This window comes from Doryrhamphus excisus, linkage group LG22 (genome assembly GCF_037039965.1).
Source record: "Doryrhamphus excisus strain RoL-2023G ecotype Guam linkage group LG22, RoL_Dexc_Guam_v1.1, whole genome shotgun sequence".
In the NCBI taxonomy this organism is placed as follows: Eukaryota; Metazoa; Chordata; class Actinopteri; order Syngnathiformes; family Syngnathidae; genus Doryrhamphus; species Doryrhamphus excisus.
Window position 1 is genome coordinate 1,516,785 of NC_136378.1, and position 26,235 is coordinate 1,543,019.

At 42.7% G+C, this 26,235-nt stretch overlaps 1 protein-coding gene across 3 annotated transcripts in view; it reads left to right on the forward strand.

Annotated features, from left to right (window-relative positions):
- trpc7b (transient receptor potential cation channel, subfamily C, member 7b) overlaps window positions 1-26,235 on the forward strand; it is a 61,907-nt gene that overhangs the window by 30,386 nt on the left and 5,286 nt on the right. For all 3 annotated transcript variants that reach the window (XM_078788265.1, XM_078788264.1, XM_058063262.2), the window contains 7 exons: window positions 302-466; window positions 2,917-3,133; window positions 4,259-4,492; window positions 6,488-6,752; window positions 20,097-20,292; window positions 22,067-22,288; window positions 25,111-25,197. In XM_078788265.1, the coding sequence (XP_078644391.1) occupies window positions 302-466; window positions 2,917-3,133; window positions 4,259-4,492; window positions 6,488-6,752; window positions 20,097-20,292; window positions 22,067-22,288; window positions 25,111-25,197 (1,386 nt within the window). The remainder of the gene's footprint in view (window positions 1-301; window positions 467-2,916; window positions 3,134-4,258; window positions 4,493-6,487; window positions 6,753-20,096; window positions 20,293-22,066; window positions 22,289-25,110; window positions 25,198-26,235) is intronic.

Here is a 26,235-nt window from a genome sequence, read left to right on the forward strand (position 1 = left end):
TTCAAACACAGTAGAATCTTCAAAATGTGGTGTCTGATTCCTGTGCTTCCGTCTCTTCCCAGTTTGTGGCCCATCCGAACTGTCAACTGTCGAAACGAGATCGGACGAGATCGGAAAAAAATCCGATGTCACCGTTTTTGGTGATGTTTGTGGATTTGATTGAAATTCGGAGTAGAACCGCTGCTCCACCTCTTCGGAGAGGTGTTCAGGGCACATCAGGCCCTGGGAGCGCCTCGGGATCCTCCAGGAGTAGAAGCTTCAAATCGAGGTGTCTGATTCCTGTGCTTCCGTCTCTTCCCAGTTTGTGGCCCATCCGAACTGTCAACAGCAGCTGCTGACTATTTGGTACGAGAACCTTCCCGGTCTGAGGCAACAGTCCATTGGGGTCAAATGCTGGACAGTCCTGGGGGTCACCGTCGGCCTTCCGTTCCTGGCCGTAGCCTACTGGATCGTGCCATGTAGCAAGGTAGGAACCTGATTTGTGGCTTTTTGATGCTAACATCATGATAGCATGCTATATAGCTATATATTAGCTAAGTTCAAATCTTCTGATCCTCTTCATTCATAATCCCTTAATCCTCTACGTTATCATGAAGGCGCCATCCGTGATTCCGTGATTATGTTTTCCGGATTCAGACAGCATATCAAGGACCGTTTCACAGTCGGTGGGGAATGTCGTGATTTTGTAGGCAAGGTACAACTCAGACAAAAATGCTCCTTCCGTTGACGATGGGTCAGTAGATGTTCTCCAGCAGGATGGATAGTGGCCTCACCTTTGGTTTCTTGCCTATATTTCATCAGGAAATATGACATTAAAATACTAATACAGTTCAATGGACCGATGTTTATGTGTACTTTTGTTATTGCTAATCATTTTCATTGGTGTGGCCTTTTGAGGGAATTGAACTGCGATGCAAATGGATTAATTTACTTCTTTTTTGGACCTATAATACAGGCTACTGTATGGCTGTTATTTCATGTTTAGACGGCTCTAATCATGTTAAAATAAACATTTAGAAGGTCGTAAGCAGGTTTTCTATGCGCTAGCTATGAACATGTAGCATTTATAAATTCATTCATTCATTCATTTTCTACGCTTTGCTGGAGCCTACCCCAGCTGTCTTCGGGCGAGAGGCGGGGTACACCCTGGACTGGTCGCCAGCCAATCACAGGGCACATATAGACAGCATTTATAAATATAAAATATAAATATATTCATTTATAATGAATCCTACTTCACGTATTCACTTATCACGGTTGGATCTGGAACTAATAAACAGCAGTAAAGGAGGGACGACTATATATACATTTTTAATTATTCTCTGCATGTAAAGCTATAATTGTTGGATGTCAAACATGTTTTGGCAGTCCTGAACAGATTCCTTGGATATGCATTATTTGGGATGGGATCCGGTTGCCATATGTTTCGGATTCTGTCATTTTCATTGGTGTGGCTTTTTGGGGCAATTGAAGCAAAACTTCTTTTTTGGACCTTTTTGTACTCCTGGGAGGTTCAAAGCTGGGGACCACAGGGTAAAAAAACCACCAATCAATACCCACAAAGCATAAAGCTAATCCATGTCAAATTGCCTGATATCATTAATTGCACTAATTGCAGACACGTTCCTTCTGTAAATGTAGTAAAAATAATCAAATAGTCAATTTTATAAGTACTGCTAGATTCCCGAGCTTGGTACTTCGGAGCACATCATTATTTTTAGTTGGGAAAAACATTTGAGAGAGTTCTTGTGCTTGTCTCTCACTGGCCAATTGTCTGCAGGCTCGGTGCAGCCTTGCATGGGTTGCCAGATGCATGGAGAAGATCAATGTATGCCTGGTGAGACACAAGGCCTTTTTATCTTGCTGACATATTATGTAAATATGGTATTATGGTATTATCATATTATCGTATGATGGAAGAGACATCACCGTAACATTGGATTTAAAAAAAATAGATAAAATAAAATATGAGCCTCATCTGAAGCCACCAACTCGTTTAGGGTGAGATGAACCCCCCCCCTCCTTCGCTATCAGTACAGCAGCCGGGTGTCGTGGAGAAGGAGGAGGAGGGGTTTCCAAGCGAGGCTTGGTTTTTTTAACATTTTGTGTGTATGTGTGTGTGTGTGTGCACATGTGTGTGTGTGTGTGTGTGCGGCATGGAAACCACAACGGGACCCGATGTGTTCCAGTGCATGCAAACAGTAGCTGTCTCCGGTGGGAAGATAATCTCGAATGCAGCAGGCTTGAAGAGTGCTCCTGGGGGGGGGGGGGGGGGGGGGGGGGGGTGTAAGGATGTGTGTGAGGGAGAAATTCAAGCATATATTATTTTATTCAGTATAAATATATTCATATAGTAACATTTCTACAGTATAACTCCTTATGCCCGATAAGCAAACGTTAGCTTTCACTGTATCTGCTATGCAAGTGTAAAAATAAGCAAACCGTGTAAAAAATAAATCCATGATATTCTGTATTGTGGTATTATTACAGTTTATCACGTTTAACTTGCATCTTGTGTGAAAAAGTGTCCTTTTCCTTTCAGCTCACAAATGCAATGTAATTACTTAATCACTTGTAATTACCACTTATGCCAACAGAGGGTGCTGTTTGCTCTAAAAGGAAGATCAACGCTAAAAGGAAAATCATCTATAATCCTCAGGTCTTCCTTTTTTTTGTATGTGCTGAAGATCCCTCTTGCTGGGTCGGCTTCTCGGTTCTAGGACTGTCCTCCAGCTGGTCTGGTCTCTGGAACAATTTAAAAATTTTAAATCACACGCCCATTCATCCATTCATATAGTCTTTGTTTTAGAATTGTTAGCCTTTGTTCTGCTATTAAACCCGCCACTCTAAAAGCGTACCTCCACTGCCCCCCCCCCCCCCCCCCCAACCATGTTTACTCTCATTTGTTTTTTCCAGCTGGGTCAGATCCTGAGAAGTCCATTCATGAAGTTTGTAGCTCACGCCGTCTCCTTCACCATCTTCCTGGGTCTTCTGGTCGTCAACGCGTCGGACCGCTTCGAGGGCGTGAAGAACCTGCCCAACGAGACCATCACAGACCACCCGCGGCAGGTGTTCCGGGTCAAGACCACCCAGTTTTCCTGGACGGAGATGTTGATCATGAAGTGGGTGCTGGGTGAGTTTTGAGAATGGATGGAGGTCAGAGATTTTGGGAGGCGTCTCGTCGTGTTCTTGATGCGTTCGTTGGTAAAGCATTTGAATGTGTCATTCTACACTATTTGTAAATATGTATATATGTATGTATGTATATATATATATATGTATGTATGTATATATGTATATATATGTATGTATGTATGTGTGTATATGTCTGTATATATGCGTATGTATGTATATATATGTGTATATATGTATGTATATATATATGTATGTACTATGTATGTATATATATACACGTATATATATATATAGGGACAGGGGTAAGTTAAAAAAAAAAGTCTAGATTTACATTAGAATTACTGTACTACTCTGAAAATGCCAGAAGGAAAAACGTGTCGGCCATTTTTAATGTAATTGAAAGTATAATTGAAAGTTTCTGCGGCGCGATGATAAGCCAGGATCCTGGAGCTCCCTCTCAACGTTGCTGAGGTGGAATGACAAGATTAATGCACCAATCAAGCGGGAGGGGGAATTTCATTCACTTTTATCTGCCGAAGCTGAAATGAAAAGAGCGGCAAGAATTCCACGCTTAGAGGCGGCGACGTCTCGGCGTACGAAACAAAACACGGCCCGAGCGGACCAGAATAAAGTACACGATGGGAGCAGATGGGAAGAGGAATAGAATAGTACACGGCATTATGAAGATGGATGGGTAATGAAATGTCATTTTTCCTTCAGACCTCAGCTGTTTCCTGTACTGCAGTATTATCTACACGGTTAAGCGCACATACAGTACTCTATTGTTTTTCCGCATTAGTTTGCTCGTAATGGCATTACCCCTCCCTGTCCCGCTTCCACGGATGTGCATGAGCGCAATAAGTGGTCGGGGGGTTTTGTCGGAACAGGGTCATTGTAATTCCAGCAGCTTGCTTACAAGGCCCAGTAATTGTTCCAGAGATTACACTGATGGCTGCACAGCTTTGCTCAGCAATTTTCTTCTTGTTTTGGCTCAGACTCGGATTTTTAATGAGGGATTCGAACTTGTGCCTCTTTTTTTTTAAGTGTTGAACTCTGAGTGGTTCTTCACCCATGATCAAGTTCATCACTGACATGTGTTTGTCTTCTGCTTTGTCATCCGCAGGCATGATTTGGTCGGAGTGCAAGGAGATCTGGAGCGACGGGCCCAGAGAGTACATCATGCACCTGTGGAACGTCCTGGACTTCGGGATGCTGTCCATCTTTGTGGCGTCCTTCACCGCGCGCTTCATGGCGTTCCTGAAGGCGTCCAAAGCCCAGCAGTATGTGGACATGCACGTTCCTGATGAAGACCTCAGCAACGCCTCGCTGCCTGACGAGGTGGCCTACTTCACGTTTGGTGAGCGGTCGGTTCTTATTGCCTTTTCACGGGAAAATAACAACACATTTCGGGTTCCCACACGAGCTTTGGAGGACTATTACGGCACTTTGGATGATTGCTCTCTGTGGTTTTGTGCCATATTTGCCAAAGATTGGAGCACAAGAGGAAAATTCAATTGCACATTTTCATGTATCTGTCCGTTTTGGTACTGATTGTCTTTATTGGGGTCACAGCAGGAGCTGGGGCTGGGGCTGGGGCTGGGGCCCGTCCCTGATTGGGGCGAGACACAGACTGGTCACCAGTCAATCACAGACCACACTGCCAGATTAAATATAGTCATAAAATCTTATTAATTTTGCCTTTAAGATTTTTTTCCATGAAATATAACCCATGTATGAGATTATTAAACGTAATTCAAGAAAATGCAGCTTTCTTTTTCTGTGGTTTAGACATTTAAAAACGACCGAATTTACATGCAAATCAAGCCAAAAAAAGTATCTAATTTTATTTTTATTTTATTTTTATTCATAATAATATTATTCTTAATATATTAATAATTATATGAATAATAATATTTTATTTTTACATTTATTTCCAATATAATATGTTTGAGTCATTAGAAAAATACATGAATTAAATATAAATAAATTAAATATAAATAAATACACAAATAAAACTAAAATAAAAAAAAGATACATCTGGCAACAAATGTTGTTTCTGTAGTTTAGACATTTAAAAACGACCGAATTTACATGCAAATCAAGCCAAAAAAGTATCTAATTCTTTTTCATTTTATTTATTTATTTAATTTTAATTTTATTTTCATTTTATTTTTATTAATAATAATATTATTCTTAATATATTAATTAAAAAATTTATTTATAATATAATATCATGTGTGAGTCATTAGAAAAATACATGAATTAAATATAAATAAATTAAATATCAATAAATATACAATATAAACTAAAATAAAAAAATGATACATCTGGCAACAAATGTTGTTTAGCACCCCCAATCAGGTCGTAGATTTGCGTGCACTCCCTGTGGATACTCTGTGTGTTTTCTGGCTTTAAAATATAAACATTAGGTTCATGTGGATGCTTGGTTGTCCGTGGAAAAAAAATCTTTTAAAAAATAATATTCCTAATGTTCAGGAGCAAACTGGTATTCCTCCAGCAAACATTTGCGTCTATAATCTGTAAATTTTGGCTTTTTTTTTGGTAGTCCGGGTCCATAAAGGGCATCAAACCTGCAACCCTGTGATCACCAAACCATTAATTTGATATATTTAACTGTTGCTGTTGCTGATCTTGACTGACAGGGACAAATTCATTTCAACATAAAATATAGTCATCGGCAGGAAATACGGCCAATATATTCATTCTGAGCAACTGAAAATTCCCAATATTCCCATTAAAAAAAAAACATCAACAACAAACTATATTATAGGAACTTAACATCTACTTTGGTAGCTGAAGGAACCTTCATCAGTGCTGTCATCTAGTGGCCTGACTGTGTCACAACACATTAGTACACAGCAAATAGATATTGATACATTAGCCACCCACTCACCCACCCAAACTACCCACCCACCCACTCTCCATCTATCTTTTCAAGTTCCAAATGGATATTTCCATCCAGAAGATTTGTTTTCCTCGGCTTTATTTACTTTTTATTTACCGCCAGCTTATTATTTTTTCCTTCCTATCTGGGCTCTTCGTGCTCCTCAGACTCTGGATCTTTTCATCCCTTGTCTTGCTTCCCACAGATCTCACATCCATCCCCTGTCACTCCGCCGCTCGCTCTCCTTAATCTCCAACTCTCTTGTCATCCTCAACCTCGCTTTACCCCCCCCCCTCCTATCACAGCATTTATTTACTTCCTTGCGTCAGAAATGTACGTTAGCATTCATCTCCAAGCTGAAAAAAAAAAAAAAAAGCCTGATTCGGCACTTTATTTCCTGGTTTAGATAAAACACCTGATGCCCCCCCCCCTCCATCTTTTTCTCAGCCAGGAACAAGTGGCGCCCGTCAGACCCCCAGATCATCTCGGAGGGCCTGTACGCCATCGCGGTGGTCCTGAGCTTCTCACGCATCGCCTACATCCTCCCAGCCAATGAGAGCTTTGGTCCCCTGCAGATCTCGCTGGGGCGCACGGTCAAGGATATCTTCAAGTTCATGGTGATCTTCATCATGGTGTTTGTGGCCTTCATGATCGGCATGTTCAACTTGTACTCCTACTACCTGGGAGCCAAGTACAACCCCGCCTTCACCACGTGAGTACGTTTATTTCATGTGTGAGCGCCGGGGGGCGAGAGGCGGTACACTCGTAATGGCGCGCTCTTCTCCAGCAGACATCTGCAGCTGTGTGTCGTGTTAAGTCTCCACTCGATGCCCCCCCCCCCCTTTTTCAGTTTCCCATAGACTTGGTACTGGTTGTGGTAGCAAGATTACGAGGTGCATTCATGGACATCAGGTCATCACATTAGCGCATCTCTTGTTTATTGTGGTTAATTGCTTCCTGACCCGAATTTAAATATAATTGTAAATAATAATAATTTATTAATAATTATAAATCATAATAATTGATGACCATTATAAATAAATTTATAAATAATAATAATTAATTAATAATTGTTAATAATAATTAATTAATTATTATTAATAATAATTAATGATAAATATAAAATAATTCTTATAACATTTATCAATAAATATAATATTTATATTTTGGAATATTTTCTAGTTAAAGCATAGAAAACCTGTTTAAATATGGCTTGTATCATTCTTAGAGCCCTGTAGACATGAAATAGCACCCCTATAGTCACGTCTATACCCCTATTTTTCATTGTTTACACCACATTGTGCAAAATTAATACTTTTATTGTAAACCTAAGAAAGGGTTTCAAGTGGGGGGGGCGGAAGGAGGACAAAATAAGAAGCCAAAACTTTGGACTTTGCCGTGGACTGGGAGGAGAACGTGAGGACTACTCAAGGTCACACATTACTGACCCCCTAGTGACCAGAATACCACATCTGACTTGTATTTTAATATTTTTGGACGAATAATACACAATATTCCAACCACGAAACTGTGATCATTTATTATTGGATACATTTTTAAAAAAAATGCAGTTGAGTGAAGGAGCGATGTTTAAACCGGAATGTGTTGAAGGACACCGTGACCCACTTTTGGGTCCCGACCCACTAGTTATGTCTCCAATATTTCCACTGTTGGTGAAAGTTGGAGACCCCCGACTTAGCACATTTTTTTTAAGCGCATGTTTGCAGAAATGCTGCTGATGTCAGCGTATGTGTCTTTCTGCGTGAGCAGCACCGCCATCGGAGGACTAAGATTAACTTGACTGTAGATTTGGAGCGACAGTGCAAGGACTCCACTCGTGTGCGTTTAGAGCAAATCCACGTGCCGAGCCGCAATACACACACACACACACACACACACACATCTCACAGGAAGTTCTGCTTGGCTGCTCACACGGATCCAAAGATCCGGGCTGCGAGATGAGCAGACAGACAGCAGCTGGAATGGAGAGGAAGGTCGACAGATGGCTGAAAAATATTCCCGTCTTGAAAATGATCATTCTCCTGTGAGGGCGCTCATTAATCAAGCGCAATTTAGCACATGCTAGTGGCTGAAGACGACGAGACACCAACCCGGACTCTGGAGATGGGATTGGGAAATCCATATCAAACCCTGGTGAGCTGCCGCTCGCACAACGAGAGGAGGATCCAGCTCTTATGCTTCCTTCATTCTTCATACTCTTTGGATGTTAGCGACCTAAAATGTTCTTAAGTCCTCCTACATAATTTTTATATTTTTTGTTGATTTTTAAAACATTTTATTGATTTTTTTTTTTTTTATTGATTTTTTTTTACAAAAAATCGCTGACAAATTTCATATAATAGGGCAAAATCAGGCTTTAAAATGTTCTGAAGTCCCCCTACATCATTTTTATAATTTTTTAAAAATTTGTATTGATTTATTTTCATTCATTTTTTTTGGTATTTTTTCATTGATTTTTTTTTTTACAAAAAAATCTCTGACAAATTTCATATAATAGGACAAAAGCAGGCTCTAAAATGTTCTTAAGTACCCCTACAAAATGTTTATAATTTTTATTGATTTTTTAAAATTTTTAATTGATTTTTTAAAATTGATTTTTTGGTATTTTTTTAATTGATTTTTTTTTTAATTCTCTGACCAATTTCATATAATAGGGCAAGGCCCTAAAATGTTCTTAAGTCCCCCTGCATAATTTTTGTAATTTTTATTGCTTTTTTAAAAAATGTAATGATTTTTTTTTATTTTTTCATTTTTTTTTTGTATTTTTTTTATTGATTTTTGGGTTTTTTTTACAAAAAAAAATCTCTGACAAATTTAATATAAATTTCCTTCTGGAGATGGGAAGCAGGTTGTTGGTATGACATTGGCCACCAGGGGTCAGTGTTGCTTTTGGTCCCAGCCTGGAAGCCTTGACGTGGGCTGACCTTCAATGCAAGATCTGCTTCTTACATTCTGTTTTAGCAAGAAGTCATACTTGGTATGGAGTGAAGCTTTCACGGAGGTGGTCCTTTAATATTTATTATTATTATTTATTCTTGCTATTTGCAAGTTCACCCTCTTCAAGTAGTGGGACACGTTCCTTCATTTCTGGAACGTGCATGAACCTTCAGCTTTTTGTCCAAAGCAAAGTCCACCAACAAAAGTGTGGTTGGATGTATTTTTGTAGAAGAACCTGTCACATCTTGTAAAACATCTTGATAACAGAATAGAAGCTGTTTCATCTCCAGAGAGATCAAGCTCTCATTGTTTCACTTCCTGTGGGTGTAATGGCCCCACGTCTAGTACTTTACTTGTTCCTAATTACCCGTCTCTTCATGAGTGTATGTTCTCGCAGTGTCGAGTTAGATACGTGCTGCTGCGCGACTCGAGCCGTCTTCCGAGGCGCACGTGTTTGATGCGGGCGGCAGGTGGAAGTGGTAATGATACCCCAAGAGGAGCCATTTGGGCCGGGAGATTTAGGGTGGGAGGTTAGAGCGAGGCGTGTGGTATTATAGGATAGCACCTTCTCGCTCACACACAAACGCCAATCACAGCGAGGCCCTGACATGTCGCTAAAAAATCAACCGTGTAAAGATATCCGTGTGTCACATGGTACAACTGCGTGCATCCCATAATCAGTTCCCAGTTCCACATGTCCAAAAGGAGTAGGAAGAAGCAAAGCTTATTAAATCCTACCCCTCCATCGGGTACTTTTACAATCAGTAACTGTTACATTTGTTCACTTCCTGCTTTCCTAATATAGTTTAATTTTTTTCATTTTTGTATTATAATTTTTTTTTTTGTCCCATAATCGGTTCCCAGTTCCACATGTCCAAAAGGAGTAGGAAGAAGCAAAGCTTATTAAATCCTACCCCTTTTTTTTATTTTATAACTTTTTAATTTTTAATTTTTTTCATTTTAATTAAATATTTTAATTAATTTAAATTTAAATTATTATTTTTTTACTACTATTTTAATTTATTTTTATTTGTACTCCGATTTCCTCCCACATTCCAAAAACATGCTGTTAATTGGTAATGGTAATGGTAATGGTAATGGTAATGGTTTTATTTCATTTGAACATGTATCAGATTACAATTGAATGCATCCCATAATAGATTTAAATAAAATGGAAAGATTGAATCCCCGCCCATTCCCCGCTCCTCGCCTTGCCTTCCCAGCTACAATGGCAGCCTATCAGCTTATCCTTAACAAGCCCCAACAGACAGCCAATCAATGTCCACTTTAGGGTGCAACTGGCCATTGTTTCCGCCTCCAGTAACTCAACCACAACACGCCCGAGATAAAAACAGCATTTTTGTATAAAAAGGCAAACACAAACTGATACGCTACACATTCAAAATATGATTGACGCAATTGAATGCGACAAACGCCAACCAGGATGGTAAACTAATATTTTTAATTAAAAAATAATGTGAAACTGCCAGCTCTCTGACAGTGTCAGTCAAACAATCATGAGCACGGTTGATACAGCTTGGGTATCAGACCTCATTAGATAGCTAATATTGTGCCCAATTAGTGGATTCCCATATGTGCAAATACAATCTTAGCTCGGAATAATCTAACACAGGTGTTCAAACAAATACGCACGTACACTTTCATTCCGCACACATTCACACTCTTATCGGGAATCAAATTTGGACAGCACTGACTCCGCCGTGGACACGCGTGTCTCCGTGTTCTGGTCAACGGTGCGCGGCGGTACTTTGCCGAGCAAAGGACATCTACAAAGGGTGGAAGCTGTGCATATTTTGAAGGAAACACCTCCAGGACCTCGGAAAAGCAGAATTATTATTGATAAAAATGGCCGAATGAAAGTGAATGCATCAATAGCAATCATGGGGAGACTGCAAAGCAACAAAAGAAGGGGGATCAACTCCTGCATGCAGAAGAAGGGGACAATGGGAAACGAAGGGAACGGAAGACAGAAAGAGAACCGCGGGAGGGATGCAGATGCCGAGCGGAGGGCGTTGGGAACACTGCGGTTTATTCAGGAAAAATTGCGGGAGAGATGCCAGGGTGCAAAAACAAAGGAGGGGAAAATGGGGGGAGGAGAATCAGAGAAGGTCAAGCTGACTGTGCGGCAAACAAGACGCTTGGACACAGTCTGTTAAAGCTTGCCTTTTACTTTGAAAACGGTGAAAAAAATATTCATTTTTACCCATTTTTATAATCACCCATTACTGGGGGCAACACTTGCTGCAATTTTCTACCACTTATCTCGCTGGAGCCTATCCCAGCTGTCCTCGGGCGAGAGGCGGGGTACACCCTGGACTGGTGGCCAGCCAATCACAGGGCACATATAGACAAACAACCATTCACACTCACATTCATACCTATGGACAATTTGGAGACGCTAATTAACCTAGCATGTTTTTGGAATGTGGGAGGAAACCGGAGTACCCGGAAAAAAAAACCCACGCATGCACAGGGAGAACATGCAAACTCCACACAGAGATGGCCGAGGTTGGGGAAAGACAAAATAAGAAGCCCAAAAGTTACCACTTCCACACAAAATAGGAGGAGAACTCATTCATTTATTCATTTTCTACCGCTTATCCTCACGAGGGTCGCGGGCAATGCTGGAGCCTATCCCAGCTGTCTTCTTCAGGCGAGAGGTGGGGTACACCCTGGACTGGTGGCCAGCCAATCCCAGGGCACATATAGACAAACAACCATTCACACTCACATTCATACCTATGGACAATTTGGAGTCGCTAATTAACCTAGCATGTTTTTGGAATGTGGGAGGAAACCAGAGTACCCGGAAAAAAAAACCCACGCATGCACGGGGAGAACATGCAAACTCCACACAGAGATGGCCGAGGTTGGGGAAAGACAAAATAAGAAGCCCAAAAGTTACCACTTCCACACAAAATAGGAGGAGAACTCATTCATTTATTCATTTTCTACCGCTTATCCTCACGAGGGTCGCGGGGGATGCTGGAGCCTATCCCAGCTGTCTTCTTCAGGCGAGAGGCGGGGTCCACCCTGGACTGGTGGCCAGCCAATCACAGGGCACATATAGACAAACAACCATTCACACTCCAACTCATCCTCCTCAATATCACACTGGCATTAAAACAGGAGTTCAGAACATCCCAATTGTGATGGTTTTAATTACAATTGTCAGTCAATTAATGGTCACTAAACGCACCTTCAGGTTGATACGTGATCCTGATGGTAGGAAAGCTACGGTTACGGCGCCTCAGCAGTGAGGATGTTGGCCAGAATATGAAGTCAAAAGCGCCGAGTGAGAGGCTGACATTGTGAAGGAAGTAAAATAAAGGAAGCGTGACAGAAGGTCTAACCCGAGTTGGAGCGTGGTAGCGAGACGGGGATCCTGGTGAGCGAGGGAGCAAAAGAAGGGGGTTCAGATGATATCTGAGAGGACATTTTATTAGCTTTGAAGGGGCGTCGGTGCTCAGCGTCTGCCAGTGGGAATGCAAAGACAGAGGACAGGAGACACCCTTGTGACGAAGACACAATAGACCGTAAAAAAAAAAAAAAAATGACGAGGAAAATGCAACAAAAACATCCTTGGTTCTCATGCATTTTTCATGATTTGTCTATTAATATGCCAAGCCACGCTCGGCAGCCAAACTTTAGGTACATTGCCACTCTCATGTGGCTGCATAACCAAAAGTATTAGAAAGAGTTGCTAGCAGGATGCAGTAGGTAGTACACGGTAGTACAACCTTTTCACTACTACGACGATGAACGGACAGTACTGCATGCCAGAGTATTGGGTATACACACGGTGGTACCATCACGCCACAGAAGGAAAACCATATCACTGATAGAAGTGGAAAGAGGGGATATGGATTTTATTTTAGGTCCCCCTAAAATGTTCTTAAACCCCCATAAATAATTTGATTTTTTGTTATTGAATTTTTTTTTTTTTTTTACAAAAAAAACCCGTCAACATCAGTGGAGTCATTATGCCTATTTTAGGGGAGCTTCAGCCCCTAAAATGTTCTTAAGCCCCCTCAATAATTTGATATTTTTTATTGAAATTTTTTTTTTTTTTTTTTTTACAAAAAAAAACGTCAACATCAGTGGCGTCATTAGGCCTATTTTAGGGGAGCTTCAGCCCCTAAAATGTTCTTAAGCCCCCTAAATAATTTGATATTTTTATTGATTTTTTTTTTTTTTTTTTACAAAAAAGCCCATCAGCGTCAGTGGCGTCATTAGGCCTATTTTAGGGGGGCTTCGGACCCTAAAATGTTCTTAAGTCCTCCTACATAATTTTTATATTTTTTATTGATTTTTTTAAATTTTTATTGATTTTTTTTTTTACAAATAAAATATCTTGCAAATTTCATATAATAGGGCAAACGCAGGCTTTAAAATGTTCTGAAGTCCCCCTACATAATTTTTAGAATTTTTATTGATTTTTAAAAAAAATTATTGATTTATTTTTCATTCATTGATTTTTTTTTTGGTATTTTTTGGATATTTTTTATGAATTTAAAATTTTTTTATTTTTTTTTATTGATTTTTTTTTTTTACAGAAAATATCTTTGACAAATTTCATAAAATAGGGCAAAAGCAGGCTAATAAGCAAGCCAATAAGCAGGCTAATACTAGCCTACTATTAGTAGTAGTAGTAGTAATAATCAGAAGAAGAATAATCATGATAGTAATAATAATAGGCTAATTAATAATATAATAATGATTATTATATCATTGATTGATTGCAGTGTAGATTTTGTGTACTTGTGTATTTTGTGTACTTGGAATTCTTTCCAAGTTTTGCCTTTGGTATTCACAGTCGTCCATCATTTGGTTCCTGACCAAATCGTGATAAATGAATTTGCACAATGTTAAGAAATGGAACGTTTTTATCGTAAAACATTTTACCTTTATTAGAGCCCTGTAGACTTGATTATAACAGCACCTGATCACCTTCACACGCTTATTATTCATCGCTTACATCACATTGCGCAATTCTCATGCTGCAGGGACTGGAGGCGCTCGCTAGCTATAGCACTGCAGATGCATAAATACATGCCGGATGCCGGTCCTGATCCCGGTCCGGATGCCGGTCCTGATGCAAACCCTGGCCAGGAATCAAAGAGAACCGCAGAAGTGTGTGGCATCACAGCGGCAGGAATAACAGTTGTCAAAAGCACTTAAACACATTTTATTGTCAAACATAAAAGCCACACAAAGTACGCCGGTCGTTATTCACGCTCTGTCAACGAAGGCCATTCCACTTTAGAGATTCCGCTGCTCCCGAATTTGTGCATTTGCAGTCATGATTACAGATGGAATCTGGTATCTTTTGTTTGTTTTTCAGTCCAAGTGTTGGGAATTAGTTTCGGATCAGATTGCAACCCCACCAAGTCCAGATGTGGCCCATGGTTTTTGAAAATCTTTCATTATATTCCATTGAATTCGGATCCTGAAGGAGAAGTTGACTCCGGCAGGGTTGGAAAAAATATGGCGTCAACTCTGTTAACGCATCACTGGGAATCTAACCTGAGGCACCGCTGGCTCAGGTGGAAGGGTGTCCGTGCCGTAATTGCACCGGGCTTCATTCCTTGGTGGGGTCGCTGCGTCATCGTCATCGCATATTCATGTACCAGATGACACCCCTTGCTGCTCTTTTCCGGCATCCGCCGTCATCATTGTGATGATGTTGGTGTGCAAACAAGGCGATGGTTTAAAACTCCACACAGAGATGGCCGAGGGTGGGGAAAGACAAAATAAGAAGCCAAAAAGTTACCACTTCCACACAAAATAGGAGAACTCATTCATTTATTAATTTTCTACCGCTTATCCTCATGATGGTCGCTGGGGGTGCTGGAGCCTATCCCAGTTGTCTGGGTACACCCTGGACTGGTGGCCAGCCAATCACAGGGCACATATAGACAAACAACCATTCACACTCACATTCATACCTATGGACAATTTGGAGTCGCTAATTAACCTAGCATGTTTTTTTTGGAATGTGGGAGGAAACCGGAGTACCCGGAGAAAACCCACGCATGCACGGGGAAAACATGCAAACTCCACAAAGAGATGGCCGAGGGTGGGGAAAGACAAAATAAGTAGCCAAAAAGTTACCACTTCCACACAAAATAGGAGGAGACCTCATTCATTCATTCATTTTCTACCGCTTATCCTCACGAGGGTCGCTGGGGGTGCTGGAGCCTATCCCAGCTGTCTGGGTACACCCTGGACTGGTGGCCAGCCAATCACAGGGCACATATAGACAAACAACCATTCACACTCACATTCATACCCATGGACAATTTGGAGTCGCTAATTAACCTAGCATGTTTTTTTTGGAATGTGGGAGGAAACCGGAGTACCCGTAAAAAACCCACGCGTGCACGGGGTTATTATTATATTTATATATAGTTAAATATATATATATATAAATGTATATTATAGTTATTATAATAATAATAATTATTATTATTATTATAAAAATTAAAATACAAAAATCAAATCAATACATTTGTTTGATAACAAACATTAAAAGCACAGTGTGCCCCCCCACACCCCCCTCTCCCCCCTGCTATAAAAGACAGTTCATTTCAAATGAATACTTCATATAGATCCACCAATATTTGCCGTAGGAGAAAAGAAGATATGACGATGAAGAAATCCATTCAATATTATTATATATAATATTTTATATTTGCTAAAGGCTAAATATTAAAGAGCGGCAATGTCTTTGCAAACTCTGAGCTATAAAAACGTATTAAAAAAATGAAAAATATATATAACAGGGGGATGCAAATAAAGCAACAATGTATAATTCAAAGGGGAAGATGAAGGGGGTACAAGTAATGGCAGAAAGCTGCCGGGAAGCAAGATGTGGGGGGGGGGGGGTAGGGGGGGGGGTGATTGCATGAAAGATATAAAAGCTAAAGCAATGGGATTATAATGAAGACGCTGCTGTGTGTGTGTGTGTGTGTGTGAGTAAAATGGTAGCAAAGACAATGGCGGGGTGTGAGCTAAAGCGTAGATCAAGAGGTACAGAAAGCAGGTCCCCAAGGGTACCAGGTTGATTCGGGCCCCGTCTGTGATTAGGTTTCAACTGCTCCTGCAGAGCCGAGGTGACTCACACACACTTTGGTGGAACATTAGACTCCGATATCTACATGGACCACGGGTGGGGGTGGGGGTGGGGGTGGGGGGGTGCGTATGTTATGATGACATCACGGTACAAGTATCAGTCAAGCAGCGGGGGCGCCGACCACGTGCAGACAGAGATGGACGATGTGCTATTATCTCTTATTAAGAGTGGCGGCTCCCAACAGGCGACATAATGGGGCGCAGGCATACACGGTCAGACCCGTGTAACCATGACAACCACAGGTTTTACAACCCGGACTTCTTTGTGTCATATTTGGACCCCGCGTGAAGCCTTGTCCCACCACATGAATTATGATAAATGTGCTTAACACATTCAAACCGCAGTTTGAATTCCAGCCAATGACTGTCTGTTATCTTTGACATTCCGGGATTTAATAAAGCATCATTTCTATATTACCTGGCATGAGCAAAGAACAATTACACAGATATTATATATTTCATACGCTGAATGTCTCTGAGGTTATACAGTTGCACGGTGGACAAGTGGTTAGCGCCGACCTCACAGCTAAAAGACCCGAGTTCAATCCCATCCTCGGCCATCTGTGTGGAGTTTGCATGAATGGTTGTTTGTCTATATGTGCCCTGTGATTGGCTGGCCACCAGTCCAGGGTGGACCTCGCCTCTAGCTTGAAGACAGCTGGGATAGGCTCCAGCACCCCCACCACTTTTGTAAGGATAAGTGGTAGAAAATGACAGCTGGGATAGGCCCCAGCACCCACGCCACCCTCGTGATAAGCGGTAGAAAATGACCGTTGGGATAGGCTCCAGCACCCACGCCACCCTCATGATAAGCGGTAGAAAATGACAGCTGGGATAGGCTCCAGTGACCCTTGTGAGGATAAGCGGTAGAAAATGACAGCTGGGATAGGCTCCAGCACTCCGGTGACCCTAGTGAGGATAAGCGGTAGAACATGACAGTTGGGATAGGCTCCAGCACCCCTGTGACCCTCGTGAGGATAAGCGGTAGAAAATGACAACTGGGATAGGCTCCAGCACCCCCGCCACCCTCATGAGGATAAGCGGTAGAAAATGACAACTGGGATAGGCTCCAGCACCCCCGCCACCCTCATGAGGATAAGCGGTAGAAAATGACAACTGGGATAGGCTCCAGCACCCCCGCCACCCTCGTAGGAATAAGTGGTAGAAAATGACAGCTGGGATAGGCTCCAGCACCCCTGCCACCCTCGTAAGAATGAGCGGTAAAAAAAGACAGCTGGGATAGGCTCCAGCACCCCTGCCACCCTCGTAAGAATGAGCGGTAAAAAAAGACAGCTGGGATAGGCTCCAGCACCCCCGCAACCCTTGTGAGGATAAGCGGTAGAAAATGACAACTGGGATAGGCTCCAGCACCCCCGCCACCCTCGTGAGGATAAGCGGTAGAAAATGAAAGCCGGGATAGACTCCAGCACCCCTGCCACCCTCGTAAGAATAAGCGGTAGAAAATGACAGCTGGGATAGGCTCCAGCACCCCCGCCACCCTCGTGAGGATAAGCGGTAGAAAATGAAAGCCGGGATAGACTCCAGCACCCCTGCCACCCTCGTAAGAATAAGCGGTAGAAAATGACAGCTGGGATAGGCTCCAGCACCCCTGCGACCCTCATGAGGATAAGCAGTAGAAAATGAATGAATGAATATAAGACATCCAATATTCCAGTGCGGTAGGAAATGACAACTAGGATAGGCTCCAGCACCCCTGCGACCCTCGTGAGAATAAGCGGTAGAAAATTACAGCTGGGATAGGCTCCAGCACCCCTGCAACCCTCGTGAGGATAAGCGGTAGAAAATGACAACTGGGATAGGCTCCAGCACCCCTGCGACCCTCGTGAGGATAAGCGGTAGAAAATGACAACTGGGATAGGCTCCAGCACCCCCGCGACCCTCATGAGGATAAGCAGTAGAAAATGAATGAATGAATATAAGACGTCCAATATTCCAGTGCGGTAGGAAATGACAACTAGGATAGGCTCCAGCACCCCTGCGACCCTCGTGAGGATAAGCGGTAGAAAATGACAGCTGGAATAGGCTCCAGCACCCCTGCAACCCTCGTGAGGATAAGCGGTAGAAAATGACAACTGGGATAGGCTCCAGCACCCCCGCGACCCTCACAAGGATAAGCAGTAGAAAATGAATGAATGAATATAAGACGTCCAATATTCCAGTGAGTGTATTATATTTTCCGAGTGCATTTTTCCTTAACTACAATCTCTGTTTCGGCAAAAAATAAGCACCCTGTGGTGAGCTATATATATACAGTATATGTAAGAAAAGCCAAGCTGATGTGGCCATCCTGTATGGAGCGTACATAAGAACTAACAGTCTGTGAAGGTGAACAAATGAACCACACTTGAACGGCCTTTGTGGTTTTTCTAATTGCCCATTTGTCCACCGGAGTGCTGCTTTTTTATGGCACACGGATATCGCCCGGAACATAGCCCATCATCGTTATTCCTAGCATTCACTGCTGTGTTTGCACGAAACATGGAATCCGCATGTGTTGCATCGGAAGAGTCGGAATCATTTGGCTGGAAAGATAACTGGGATCAATTATCATCACGGCATGTTAATTAGCCTTTGTGTTTAATAAGTTGCATTTCAGAACTCGGGAAAATGGAGCGTTTTAAGGAGCGACTGCGGATAAGACATGAGAGGTTATTTCAAAGGCGGGAAAAAAAGCTCTAAATAACAGGCTTTCAAGGCAAAGTCCATCAAAATCACCTTGCTCAGCGGTCCTGGCGCAGATGGGAATAGCGAGGAAGCTTTTGGATAGATCCCGAATACACCGCGATGAAAACCAGACCGATGTTGTTGACTGGGGGTGCATTTTATTAGCGCTGCCTTATGTCACTGCAATATGTTGCACCTGCCCCCGACCTGACGCTTTTTGGTTCAAAATAGATTCCCAGCGCCATGTTGGTGGATATGTTTGGAGCGTGTCACCGTCGGGATTTGTGCCGCTGCACACAGACTCTGCATGTTGGACGTAGTCCAGTTTGAAGCTCGTATATCGCTTCGTTTCTACCTTTTCCGTATCCAAAATGCCGTCTGGGAGCCATTTTCGGCCAGCAGCTTTTTTTTTATATTCGAATTATTACATTTTATTTCAATTCTGTTTATTTTTGTAGCGCCAAATCCTACGTCAAAAATATGTCGTGGCCCTCAGATATGAAGATCACAAAGAGAGAACCAAGTGAAGCCCCACATGCAATACATCCCATAATACAATTTGCCGTTTCACATGTCCAAAAGGCTGCACGGCGGTCGAGTGGTTAGCACACAGACCTCACAGCTAAGTGACCCAAATTCAATTCCACCCTCGTACAAATTTCCTCCCACATTCCAAAAGCATGCTAGGTTAATTAGCGACTCCAAATTGTCCATAGGTATGAATGTGAGTGTGAATGGTTGTTTGTCTATATGTGCCCTGTGATTGGCTGGCCACCGGTCCGGGGTGTACCCCGCCTCTCGCCCGAAGACAGCTGGGATAGGCTCCAGCATCCCCGCAACCCTCGTAAGGAAAGGCGGTAGAAAATGAATGAATGAATGAGTTCTCCTCCTATTTTGTGTGGAAGTGGTAACTTTTTGGCTTCTTATTTTGTCTTTCCTCACTCTTGGTCATCTCTGTGTGGAGTTTGCATGTTCTCCCCGTGAATGCGTGGGTTTTCTCCGGGTATTCCGGTTTCCGGTCGATCCCTAGTTGAGACCCATGTTTCCTCCTTTTCCCCCCACCGGCCTTAAACAATAAACGAGGAAGAGCTGAGGGCAAATTAAATAAATGAACTTTACCAAGCAACCAACCGTGATGTTGTTGAAAATTGTTGGATTTGGCAGGAAAAGAAAAAAAGTCCCAAAAAAAATCCAAACACACAAGAAGACTGGATAAGATTCCGTGTTGGTCACCACTTCCGTTCCTCTCACATTCCAGGGTGGAGGAAAGTTTCAAGACTCTCTTCTGGTCCATCTTTGGGCTGTCAGAAGTCATCTCAGTGGTGCTGAAGTACGATCACAAGTTCATCGAGAACATCGGCTACGTGCTGTATGGCGTCTACAACGTCACCATGGTGGTGGTTCTTCTCAACATGCTCATCGCCATGATCAACAGCTCCTACCAGGAGATTGAGGTAAAATGACGACTTACATTATTAATAACTCATTTATTGCCGCCAACTGGGGCCCAACCCGACCGTGATCAGGCCATTTCCACAAAGAAGGATTCCTTTATTTTTTTTTATTATTAATGTAGTTACAACATTCTAAATATGTTTTTTAATGCTATTATATATTATTATCACACTATTTTTTATATTTACTCAACTCTATTTTTTATTTATTTTTTCTTTACTGTAAAGCGTCTTTTAGTACTCAGAAAAGAGCTATGCAAATCAAATATATTATTATTATTATTAGAGCCCTCTACACATGAAATAGCAACCCTATGCTCCTCTTAATACTTCCATCCATACATACATTTTCTATGTCGCTTATCCTCATTATGATCCCGGGTATGCTGGAGCCTATCCCAGCTGTCTTTGGGCGAGAGGCCAACCGCTAACACTCGCATTCATACCTATAGACAATTTAGGCTCCAGCACCCCCGCGACCCTTGTGAGGATAAGCGGTAGAAAATGACAGCTGGGATAGGCTCCAGCGACCCTCGTGAGGATAAGCGGTCGAAAATGATAACTGGGATAGGCTCCAGCGACCCTCGTGAGGATACGCGGTAGAAAATGACAGTTGGGATAGGCTCCAGCACCCCCTGACCCTTGTGAGGATAAGCCGTACAAAATGACAGTTGGGATAGGCTCCAGCACCCTTGTGACCCTCGTGAGGATAAGCGGTAGAAAATGACAGTTGGGATAGGCCCCAGCACCCCCGCGACTCTCGTGAGGATAAGCGGTAGAAAATGACAGTTGGGATAGGCTCCAGCACCCCCGCGACCCTCGTGAGGATAAGTGGTAGAAAATGACAGCTGGGATAGGCACCAGCACTCCGGCGACCCTCATGGGGATAAGCGGTAAAAATGACAGCTGGGATAGGCTCCAGCACCCCCACGACCCTTGTGAGGATAAGTGGCAGAAAATGACAGCTGTGATAGGCTCCAGCACCCCCACGACCCTTGTGAGGATAAGTGGCAGAAAATGACAGCTGGGATAGGCACCAGCACTCCGGCGACCCTCATGGGGATAAGCGGTAAAAATGACAGCTGGGATAGGCTCCAGCACCCCCACCACCCTTGTGAGGATAAGTGGCAGAAAATGACAGCTGTGATAGGCTCCAGCACCCCCACGACCCTCGTGAGGATAAGCGGTAGAAAATGACAGCTGGGATAGGCTCCAGCACCCCTGCAACCCTTGTGAGGATAAGCGGTAGAAAATGAATGAATAAAAGAATAGTCGCCAAGGAATTAATTCTTATTTGAAGGTTGCTTCTTAGCGTGACTGCCTTAACATTGTAGGGGCTACAGTTGCTAATCATCGGATGATGCTATTTTTAGACTTAAAGTCGCAGTAACGACATCCAGTGTTATTTGGAAGTTATTGAGTGTTTATGGTTTTTTCCCGAAGCTTAGCAAGCACGGATTTAATGACGAGGAACATAGCACGGACACCCACAGATGTGGTTTGATGGCCACTCATTAGCATAGACCATCGCTCGTTTGCATGTGCTGGTTCCGGCATGTGATTAGTGATCATGCTTCGGAATGACTTCTGCTCACGTTGGAAGGAGAGCGAGCGAGGAAGTGCTACTGGGAGGATGGTCACCTGGCTTCCTTTAGGACCTGATTCCAGTGGTTCGGTAGAAATGGGTTCAAATGAATCCCAGTTGGAGAAGAGCCACATCTACCCAACGTGCTCCACTTAGATCTTCACCTGCATTCACCTTTTATCTCTCTAGGAGGACGCCGACGTGGAGTGGAAGTTTGCTCGGGCCAAACTGTGGCTCTCCTACTTCGACGAGGGCCGCACGTTACCCGCCCCCTTCAACCTGGTCCCCAGCCCCAAGTCCTTCTACTACCTGGTCCTGCGTTTGAAGTCCTGCCTTATAGGGATGTGCAAGATGGGCAGACATCAGCACGGCAATGAGTTGGAGCTGGGGATGCTCAACTCCCAGGCCAAGGTAATCAGTTGATCATTTGTGTGGAGTTTGCATGTTCTCCCCGTGAAGAAGACAGCTGGGATAGGCTCCAGCACCCCCTGCAACCCTCGTGAGGATAAGCGGTAGAAAATTAATTAATGAATGAGTTCTCCTCCTATTTTGTGTGGAAGTGGTAACTTTTTGGCTTCTTATTTTGTCTTTCCCCACCCTCGGCCATCTCTGTGTGGAGTTTGCATGTTCTCCCCGTGCATGCGTGGGTTTTCTCCGGATACTCCGGTTTTCTCCCACATTCCAAAAAAAACATGCTAGGTTAATTAGCGACTCCAAATTGTCCATAGGTATGAATGTGAGTGTGAATGGTTGTTTGTCTATATGTGCCCTGTGATTGGCTGGCCACCAGTCTAGGGTGTACCCTGTCTCTTGCCTGAAGAAGACAGCTGGGATAGGCTCCAGCACCCCCTGCGACCCTCGTGAGGAAAAAGCGGTAGAAAATGAATGAATGAGTTCTCCTATTTTGTGTGGAAGTGGTAACTTTCTGGCTTCTTATTTTGTCTTTCCCCACCCTCGGCCATCTCTGTGTGGAGTTTGCATGTTCTCCCCGTGCATGCGTGGGTTTTCTCCGGGTACTCCGGTTTCCTCCCACATTCCAAAAACATGCTAGGTTAATTAGCAAGCTGATACGCAAACCTCCTCTCGTCTCGCTCTCAGGGGTCACCCCTTTCAAAATAAAATTACATCGAAGAAATAGTACCCGTCATTGAACAGCCAATCGATGCACGTGACGTTTCCCGGACGCGAATGTATCTGAGCCCAGCGCCGCAGCTTAGCTATTAGCTCGGCTGTTAGACCACCCGGCGTCTGCTCCCAAGGCGTGGTCATCGGATTGGGAGAAGATGTGTTCCACCTCGCTGAGCTCCTGGCTCCCACTCGGCAGCGCCGACGGTTTCCGTCTAAAAGCAAGCGGTTGCAGCTGGCAATCAATACATAAAATCACACCGTGGGCTCGCAATCTTTTCCTCTCCCGCATTCCGAGTTCCTCAAATGAACCTTATCCATCAGGTGGGAATGGCTACACCAAGACTGAAGGTAATCATTCCGGATAGGCCAGATAGACTTCCAAGTCACGGATTAAATGTCGACAAGAAGTGCTGTAAAAGGGATTTTTATCGCAGCTTTAAAGCGCTTTGCAGTTTAACATGAGAATAACGGTACCGCAACATCTCCTTCAGCGTGGTTAACTGGTCCCAGTCAGCACCCGTCTTCAGCTCTGAGTGCGAGTGATTGGCGTGAGTTGCGGCCGACAGCAGCTCCTGTGTGAATGTTCGCTGCGTATGCGTTCTCTGCTGGTTCACGAAGCCATTGTCGTACATCGTGACTGGCTGGCCACCAGTCCAGGATGTACCCCCTCCTCTCGACCGAAGACAGCTGGGATAGGCTCCAGCACCCCCGTAACCCTCGTGAGGATAAGCGGTAGAAAATGAATGAATGAGTTCTCCTATTTTGTGTGGAAGTGGTAACTTTTTGGCTTCTTATTTTGTCTTTTGTCATCTTCTCCCCATGCATGTGTGTTTTCTCCGGGTACTCCGGTTTCTTCCCACATTCCAAAAACATGCTAGGTTAATTAGCGACTCCAAATTGTCCATAGGTATGAATGTGAGTGTGAATGGTTGTTTGTCTATATGTGCCCTGTGATTGGCTGGCCACCAGTCCAGGGTGGACCCCGCCGCTCGCTCAAAAGACAGCTGGGATAGGCTCCAGCACTCCCCACCGCAACCCTCGTGAGGATAAGCGGTAGAAAATGAATGAGTTCTCCTCCTATTTTGTGTGGAAGTGGTAAATTTTTGGCTTCTTATTTTGTCTTTTGTCATCTTCTCCCCATGCATGTGTGTTTTCTCCGGGTTCTCCGGTTTCTTCCCACATTCCAAAAACATGCTAGGTTAATTAGCGACTCCAAATTTTCCATAGGTATGAATGTGAGTGGGAATGGTTGTTTGTCTATATGTGGTTGTACCCGGCCTCTCACCCAAAGACAGCTGGGATAGGCTCCAGCACCCCCCGCGACCCTCGTGAGGATAAGCGGTAGAAAATTAATGAATGAATGAGTGCGTTCTCCTCCTATTTTGTGTGGAAGTGGTAGATTTTTGGCTTCTTATTTTGTTATGGCAACTATATTGGATAATACAAGTATGAAAGAAACTATAGGGGTGTTATTCCATGGCTTGAGGTCTCTAATAATGCTAAAAATGCATTTAGAAGGCCGTAGGATAATATTTGATTCATAAGTAAGGAATCGTACATCACTTATCACTGTAAGTAATCAATAGCAATAACTTTGGGATTACTGTATGTGAATTTTTGAATGTATGAATATATTTGAATTTTTACTGAATTGAATTTTTAGTACTTATTGCCGGCCACCTGCAGAATATGATAAGACCAATCAAAGACAAAGATAGCGAGGTTGACTTTTGATTGACAATGTCAGAGAGGCCTTAATGAGGTGTCTTTTTAATTCCCGACTTCCTCTCCAGGAAAGCTCCGTGATAACAACAATTCCCAGAATGACGCAGTGCTGTTCCACACGACTGCGCGTTACAATTACACCAGTACGCATATTGTTGCATTCATGCCACTCTGTCCGTGTCAATCAAAATTCACCTTCGTTATCTTTGGTACAGAGATGAGACTTACAGCCGGTTCGGTGCTAAAGTGGAACGTCAGTTCCACGGTAAGGTCGCGGCCATTGAAGGTGGTTAACACAGCTTCGTTTTGGGTCAAGCGGATATGACATTTTAATACTGCAAATGTCACAAATGCTAACTTCGGACTATTTTCTGTATCAGGGTGAGCACTTCAGGACTTATCTTCCTCCCGGGGAAGAGTTCCAGAACTTATCGAGAAATTCCAGAAAACATCCAACCAGATACCAAGTGAGTTGATTGGCTTGAGTGTGAAAGAAGGGTATCGAACGTCATGTAGTAGGATTTGTACACAATTTCATGAATAAATGATTGTGTGTTTGGTTCTACTATTTACTTGATGGACGCAGTAATATTTTTGGACTGAATGAAGTTTATGATGAACACAAGATGTCCATCAAAGCCAAATAAGACAGATGGGCATCCATAGACAGATGCATCCGTCGTCGAATCAGAAGTCTTTAAGCTGGCCGGTTATAAGTTGTCTTCTCCTGTGAAGACACTGGGTCCTCAAAACTGCTGACTAATGACCTGAAAATGAAGATTGCTCAACATCACGGTCATGGTATCGTGATCATAACCACAGTTATTATTGAGGCCAGAAGTGGTAGGCCAGGAAAAACATCAGACTAGTAAAGGATGGTGAGAACGATCAAAGACAACCCATAGAACGCTTCCAAAAGAACGACAACATCAGATTATTTTCTTGAATGGGACTTGAAAAGTGCCGACATTCTGATAAAAACGATTGAAATAACACGTTTGTTGCTCTCTGGTTCTACAATATCTTACTTATTGTGTGGAAATATGGGCTCATAACTATAAAACTAATCTTCACTGGCTATATGTTCTGCACAAAAAGGCTAGTAAGGATAATTCATAATGCCGCCTACGGAGAACATATTAACTCCTTATTTCTAACATCACAAATACTTCAACTTGCTGATATAGTTCCTCTTCAAACAGCCAAAATAATGCTAATGCAAAAGGCTAAAAATAACCAATTAGCTAAAAATGTCATCCAATACTTCTCTACAAGAGAAGAGAAGCCAATTAAAATTTGCTTAAATTAAAATTAAAATTTGCTTAAATTAAAATTACAAATTGTTAAAATTAAAATTAAAATTTGCTTAAATTAAAATTTGCTTAAATTAAAATTTGCTTGAATTAAAATTAAAATTTGCTTGAATTAAAATTAAAATTTGCTTAAATTAAAATTTGCTTAACTTAAAATTTAAATTTGCTTAAATTAAAATAAAAAATTGTTAC